This window comes from Phoxinus phoxinus (genome assembly GCF_949152265.1).
Source record: "Phoxinus phoxinus genome assembly, chromosome: 3".
NCBI lineage: Eukaryota > Metazoa > Chordata > Actinopteri > Cypriniformes > Leuciscidae > Phoxinus > Phoxinus phoxinus.
In genome coordinates, this window is record NC_136878.1 from 47,159,212 (window position 1) to 47,167,785 (window position 8,574).

Here is an 8,574-nt window from a genome sequence, read left to right on the forward strand (position 1 = left end):
GAGAGAGATGACATCACGTGACGTACACATGAGCGATGACATCAGAGAGAGAGATGACATCACGTGATGTACACATGAGCGATGACATCAGAAAGAGAGATGACATCACGTGACGTACACATGAGTGATGACATCAGAGAGAGAGATGACATCACGTGACGTACACATGAGCGATGACATCAGAGAGAGAGATGACATCATGTGACGTACACATGAGTGATGACATCATAGAGAGAGATGACATCAGGTGACGTACACATGAGCGATGACATCAGAGAGAGTGATGACATCATGTGACGTACACATGAGCGATGACATCAGAGAGAGTGATGACATCACGTGACGTACACATGAGCGATGACATCAGAGAGAGAGATGACATCACGTGACGTACACATGAGTGATGACATCAGAGAGAGAGATGACATCATGTGACGTACACATGAGTGATGACATCAGAGAGAGAGATGACATCATGTGACGTACACATGAGTGATGACATCAGAGAGAGAGATGACATCACGTGACGTACACTTGAGTGATGACATCAGAGAGAGTGATGACATCACGTGACGTACACATGAGCGATGACATCAGAGAGAGAGATGACATCACGTGACGTACACATGAGTGATGACATCAGAGAGAGAGATGACATCATGTGACGTACACATGAGTGATGACATCAGAGAGAGAGATGACATCATGTGACGTACACATGAGTGATGACATCAGAGAGAGAGATGACATCACGTGACGTACACTTGAGTGATGACATCAGAGAGAGAGATGACATCAGGTGACGTACACTTGAGTGATGACATCAGAGAGAGAGATGACATCATGTGACGTACACATGAGCGATGACATCAGAGAGAGAGATGACATCACGTGACGTACACATGAGTGATGACATCAGAGAGAGTGATGACATCACGTGACGTACACATGAGTGATGACATCAGAGAGAGAGATGACATCACGTGACGTACACATGAGTGATGACATCAGAGAGAGAGATGACATCATGTGACGTACACATGAGCGATGACATCAGAGAGAGAGAGATGACATCAGGTGACGTACACTTGAGTGATGACATCAGAGAGAGAGATGACATCATGTGACGTACACATGAGTGATGACATCAGAGAGAGAGATGACATCACGTGACGTACACATGAGTGATGACATCAGAGAGAGTGATGACATCACGTGACGTACACATGAGTGATGACATCAGAGAGAGTGATGACATCACGTGACGTACACATGAGTGATGACATCAGAGAGAGAGATGACATCAGGTGACGTACACTTGAGTTACCCCTTTTCCACCAACAAGAACCAGGTGCTGGTTCAGAGCTAGAGCTAGAGCCGGTTCGGAGTTGGTTCTACTGACGGTTCTTCTAAGAACCGGTTTGCCTTTCCACAGGCTAGAGAGCCAAAACAGAGCCAGATCTTACGTCACTGTGTATACATCTCATGTTGCCCAGCAACGCTAGCGCGGCAGCGCCAAACAAAAACACACCAGGCTTGTTCGAGATGGTTCGGCTTCTCGCAGACCGATCGCCGCGTGACATTAAAGCACTGCGAAAGCGATCAAAAGCACAAGGAGTCGTATCTCTCCACACACTCCCGGAGCTCTGATCGGTCCGCGCCGCTCCGATGCATCTCGAACAAGCCATCAACAATAACGGACGTTGCAATACTATGGATCCTCATGGGATTGCAAAAATACATCGGAATCCAACGCGTTCGTGTAGCTCGCCGTAACTTACATAGACGGATATTATAATCGAGCTGCTATTAGCTCGACTAGCTGCTATTTAAAAATGGCGGTCACAAGTTTCTATTCGTCTTGTTGGTCACGGTAACCCCGCCCCCAGCCCCTGACGCAAGCGGTTCTTACTTGGCTCCGTTCTAGACCCTGCAATGATTTGGTGCTACTTAAGAACCAGTTTTCCTGGTTCGGAGCTGGTGCTTTGGCGGTGGAAAAACAAAGAACCGATTTGAAACTAGGCTCTGGCTCCGAACCAGCACCAGCTCTGCCTTGGTGGAAAAGGGGTAAGTGATGACATCAGAGAGAGAGATGACATCATGTGACGTACACATGAGTGATGACATCAGAGAGAGAGATGACATCACGTGACGTACACATGAGTGATGACATCAGAGAGAGTGATGACATCACGTGACGTACACATGAGTGATGACATCAGAGAGAGAGATGACATCACGTGACGTACACATGAGTGATGACATCAGAGAGAGAGATGACATCATGTGACGTACACATGAGTGATGACATCAGAGAGAGTGATGACATCACGTGACGTACACATGAGTGATGACATCAGAGAGAGAGATGACATCATGTGACGTACACATGAGCGATGACATCAGAGAGAGAGATGACATCACGTGACGTACACATGAGTGATGACATCAGAGAGAGAGATGACATCACGTGACGTACACATGAGTGATGACATCAGAGAGAGAGATGACATCATGTGACGTACACATGAGTGATGACATCAGAGAGAGTGATGACATCACGTGACGTACACATGAGTGATGACATCAGAGAGAGAGATGACATCATGTGACGTACACATGAGCGATGACATCAGAGAGAGAGATGACATCACGTGACGTACACATGAGTGATGACATCAGAGAGAGAGATGACATCATGTGACGTACACATGAGCGATGACATCAGAGAGAGAGATGACATCACGTGACGTACACATGAGCGATGACATCAGAGAGAGAGATGACATCACGTGACGTACACATGAGCGATGACATCAGAGAGAGAGATGACATCATGTGGCGTACACGAGTGATGACATCAGAGAGAGAGATGACATCACGTGACGTACACATGAGCGATGACATCAGAGAGAGATGACATCATGTGACGTACACATGAGCGATGACATCAGAGAGAGAGATGACATCATGTGACGTACACATGAGCGATGACATCAGAGAGAGAGATGACATCACGTGACGTACACATGAGTGATGACATCAGAGAGAGAGATGACATCACGTGACGTACACATGAGTGATGACATCATAGAGAGAGATGACATCACGTGACGTGCACATGAGCGATGACATCATGTGACGTACACATGAGTGATGACATCAGAGAGAGAGATGACATCATGTGACGTACACATGAGCGATGACATCAGAGAGAGAGATGACATCATGTGATGTACACACGAGTGATGACATCATAGAGAGAGATGACATCACGTGACGTACACATGAGCGATGACATCAGAGAGAGAGATGACATCACGTGACGTACACATGAGTGATGACATCAGAGAGAGAGATGACATCACGTGACGTACACATGAGTGATGACATCAGAGAGAGAGATGACATCACGTGACATACACATGAGTGATGACATCAGAGAGAGAGATGACATCATGTGACGTACACATGAGTGATGACATCAGAGAGAGAGATGACATCATGTGACGTACACATGAGCGATGACATCAGAGAGAGTGATGACATCACGTGACGTACACATGAGCGATGACATCAGAGAGAGTGATGACATCACGTGACGTACACATGAGTGATGACATCAGAGAGAGAGATGACATCACGTGACGTACACATGAGTGATGACATCAGAGAGAGAGATGACATCACGTGACGTACACATGAGTGATGACATCAGAGAGAGAGATGACATCACGTGACGTACACATGAGTGATGACATCAGAGAGAGAGATGACATCATGTGACGTACACATGAGTGATGACATCATAGAGAGAGATGACGTGTTTCTTATTCCTCAATCTAAAACTTCATATCAATAATTACAACATCACTGTAGTGTCAACCATGACACATCACTCATGAAGCCACTGACAGGAGCAGAAGCGGGAAATGTTTCCCTCTCCGATCTCATGAATTCCAAATAAAAATAATCATAAGAGTTAAAAATAGAGGTTTTTGCAGTGATGCCATAGAAGAACCAGTAACTGTCCGAGACTTATGCAAAGATCAGCGAAGAGCAGCACACACTGCTGAATATGCAAATCAGGTGAATATTGCTCTCCTGTGTCTGCTTTATGGCACACATTGTAAAATACAGAGCCACTTTATATTAAAGTGCCCCTATTACGCCATTTTAAAGGCCCCTAATTTTGTGTTCCTACAACATGTTGACATGCGAGGTCACACACACTAATGTCCTCATAATCTGCAGCGTCAGCTCTTCTCTCTCAGTCTCTGAAACGCCTCCATCGAGGACTCAGTCTCTCTAAGCCCCGCCTCTCTGAGAGCTGCTCTGCTGTGATTGGTCAGAAAGCAAACGCTCATTATCATATCTGAACCTCAGCTCTTGATCACAGTGATACGAACAGTAACGATGGCGTGGGTTTTACTGTATCGATCTCAGTAAACAGCGTCTTCTCGACCCGAACAACACGAACCGAACTCTTCCAGTCTCAGATACACGACAGTGTTTGAGGGCGGAGCTAAGAGACACAGCCAATCAAGACCAGAGGCGGCATTATGCTAATTAGTTACAAAAACCTACACAGGCGGGAAGTGAGACTGAATTACTGACTCGTTTCAGTTCAGAATCACTTAATAGACAACAACTTTATTCATCTGCACCTTTTACATTCACACACAGCTCTAGTACACACTGCATGAACGGGAATATGCCACAAAGCATTGTTACTGTGTACATATGGTTTTTACATTGTACTTATATTTAAAAATACATGCATGCAAGATTCAGCTGTAATTAATTTCTGTGCATTGCATCTATAATTGCAGCTTTACCCCTGTCCTCGCCTGACCTTACCTGTCCTCGCCTGACCCTACAGCAGCTCGAGTGTTCTGCATGAACACACTGTACCAGACATCAAATTGAGGTTTTTCTACTTTCTACTTCTAAAAGTAGTTTTTTTTTTACTTTGTAATCATTTGTGATTCTTTCTGAGTGAACAATCATTTCTACATCATTTCTTCTTTCCAGTGGACACAAGTTTGTGGTTTGCGAAGGTGCAAAAACACACAGCGAATCAAAACGCTCTCGCTCTCAATCTATCGGTCTCACACACACACACGAGTGTACTCACTCACTCTCTCACTCACTCTTTCTATCGGTCTCACACACACACACGAGTGTACTCACTCACTCTCTCTATCTGTCTCTCACACACACACACACACACGAGTGTACTCACTCACTCTCTCTCACACACACACACTCTATCTGTCTCTCTCTCACACACACACACTCTCTCTCACACACACGAGTGTACTCACTCTCTCTCTCACACACACACTCTATCTGTCTCTCTCTCACACACACACACTCTCTCTCTCTCTCACACACACGAGTGTACTCACTCATCTCTCACTCACTCACTCACTCACACACTTCACACTCTCTCTCTCTCTCTCACACACACACTCACTCACTCACTCACTCACTCACTCTCTCTCACACATACACATACACACACTTCACACTCTCTCTCTCTGTTTGTCTCTCACACACACACACACACACACACACACTCTTTCTCTCTGTCTGTCTGTCTGTCTCTCTCACACACTCTCTCTTTCTCTCTGTCTCTCTCACACACTCTCTCTTTCTCTCTGTCTGTCTGTCTGTCTCTCACACTCACACACACACACACACACACTCTCTCTCTCTCTCTCTCTCTCTCTCTCTCTCTCAATTCAATTCAATTCAGAAAGCTTTATTGGCATGACAAAAAAAATACATTTTGTATTGCCAAAGCATCAAAACAACATAGAGAACGATTTAGAACATTTAGTACAGAAAGTAATAATACTGATAGCATAAAACAATGATTAATAAATAAAATATAAAGGATTTAGAAATCATCTATATAAATCTATAAAATCTATAATCTATAATCTATAAATCATCTCTCTCTCTCCATCTGACAGCACTGTCTCCAGGATAATGATGCCCACGTCTACAAGCTCAACACCGGCCCTCCCTCACCGGCAAACCCTCTTTTCTTCACCTCCCCCGTTAAGACCAGCTCCTGTCTGTCAGAGTGTGTGTGTGTGTGTGTGTGTGTGTGTGTGTGTGTGTGTGTGTGTGTGTGTCTCCAGACCCCCTGTCCCTCGCTCATCTCCTACCTCGAGTGGATCCTCTTGCTGTGCAGATCCGAGTCCGCCGACTGAGCCATCATGAGCCGTAGAGAAACTCCTCTTCCTCCGGGGCTCTGAGTCTGAGCAGACGCACTTCAGTCCAGTGTGTGTGTGTGTGTGTGTGTGTGTGTGCAGCAATGGCAGCTGCCGAGGAAGTGAGGTATTGTGCAAATACACCATAAAAGGAAAGTCCCTCCCCTCCCAGTGACGCTGCCGAGCAGGAAGCAGAGTGTGTGTGAATGTTCCTCATACACTACATGCATGCAACCATATCCGACCTCTTCTCTCATTCCCCTGCATAATCATATATTTGTACATGTATAGGTGTCTTTACCTACTATACGTCCCCCAATTTGCATATTGTGTTGATGTTGTATTGCAAAACACAGTTGATGTGGATACGGGAAGGTTAGGACAGGTTTAGGGGTAAGGGTAGCGATGTAGGCTACACAGTAAGTGCGTTGAATTAAATGATTCTCTTAAATTCCCCCTAGATTATTATTTTATCTCTTACAGCTCATCTTTTATCACCAAAATGACATATTTAAACATGAAAAAAAAGTATTGATGTCTTAAAATATCTTGAATGTAAGATATCATTTATCATCCTCGCCTCATTTATACGCGGTTCTATGAATATGCAAATGAGCCCCGCCTCCACTCACTCAGCTCTGAGATCCACTGGTTGACGATCACACGTTGATCTGATTGGTTACAAGGTAGTTTGTGACGTCAGAAACAGCGTTTTTTTTTTTACTGTTGTTCACTGCAGTTTTAAGGAGAAAATACTCAGCAATGGTGTTGATTTATGAATTTACACATGGTTAAAGTATTAAAAACACCACATGGACATAAACAACATTTAAAAAAAGATGGGACATTAAATTAGTCGCATTTAGTGTGTTTTATTTTTTTCACATAGTGTGAGAATCTAATTTTCTCAGGAAACGCGTGCATATTCATTTCCAATATCAAGCCTTCAAAATTATATCAATATACTATATCTTTATGTTTCTGTGCAGTGACCTAGATCTGTGACATATTGACAGAGATCTAAATTGTCTGTTATTGTCGCACAGATCTGTTGTGTTTAGTGTACACACTGACAACCCCTCATTCATGACGCTTTCCTCAAACCCTCAGCGAAGATTAGGGGGGAAATCATCGAACGTTTGGTCTGTAAACACATAAATGAGATGGAGAGAGGACACACACACACACACACACACACACACAGTTCATGTCTGATAATGTCACCTTGAGCTGATTTGTGTGTTAAAACGAAAGATCAGGAGCTTCTCCGGAAACTTGCTTCTTGTGCCTGAAGATCCTGAACTGATTCTTAAAGGGATAGTTCACACAAAAATTTAAATTATGGCATAATTTACTCCCCCTCAAGCCATCTAGGTGTATATGATTATTATTTTTTTCAAACGAATACAATTTGAATTATGTTATAAAACATCCTGGCTCTTCCAAACTTTATAATGGGAGTGAATGGTACCTGAGATTTTTTCAAGCCCAAAAAAGCACATCCATCCATGATAACAGTAATGCATCCGACTCCAGGGGTCAATGAAGCGAAGAAAAATATAGATAAATATACATAAAGAAGATCTCTGAGGCTGCCGAAAAAGCTGTGGATCCGGAGGGGAGATCCGTGGAGACTGATCACCCCCGGCAGGGTCGCCCGGGCGAGCGCATCTGTTGATTAAAGACCCGAAACACCTGTGGAGTGGTTTTGATGCAATCGTTTGCCTATTTTTACAAAAACGTAAGATACAAAATAATGGAGCCTTTTATACATTGTTGTGTTTCTTTAGAAACAAATAATGGACAAATGGAGTCTTTAAACGCCTCAGATGTAAAGTTATTCGCTGTCAAAGTGCCGCCAAAATTAATGGGAGTCAATGGAATGCTAACATGTTCTGCTAGCCAATAGAGAGCCTAAGTCCCGCCCCTCCGCTTCCGGCTCATTGGACCTTATTTCGGAAAAATTCTGTATGGTAGTCAATGGCGAGAGACAACTCATCTTTTTATTCCGTCTGAACTGTGCCCTGAATTACACACATGATGTTTGTCCATTTAAAAGATAATTATGAAAGTCAAGAAAGTCGCAGTTTGTCATAAAACTGAAGAGTAACGTTTAGTTTTATGTGGAAATCGCTCATGAACTACATCTCTCGTCTCGCACTATACGTCACCGTTGCTCGTGTTTGTGCGGTCTGGTACAACACACTCCGGCATCACGGCGTAACGTCACGATTATAGCGTAAGACTATAGAAAACATGACAGATGTTAGCTTCAGTAAAGTTAGCTTCAGTAATTAGCTTCAGTAAAGTTAGCTTCAGTAAAGTTAGCTTCAGTAATTAGCTTCAGTAA

The 8,574-nt window shown here is 43.8% G+C and overlaps 1 protein-coding gene across 1 annotated transcript in view; it reads right to left on the reverse strand.

Annotated features, from left to right (window-relative positions):
• The window catches only part of gpsm1b (G protein signaling modulator 1b), a 49,967-nt gene extending 43,643 nt beyond the window's left edge, over positions 1 to 6,324 (reverse strand). The window contains exon 1 of the mRNA XM_079608784.1: positions 6,180 to 6,324. Within this exon, the coding sequence (XP_079464910.1) occupies positions 6,180 to 6,232 (53 nt within the window). The 5' untranslated portion in view covers positions 6,233 to 6,324. The remainder of the gene's footprint in view (positions 1 to 6,179) is intronic.
• Positions 6,325 to 8,574: the final 2,250 nt, after the last annotated feature.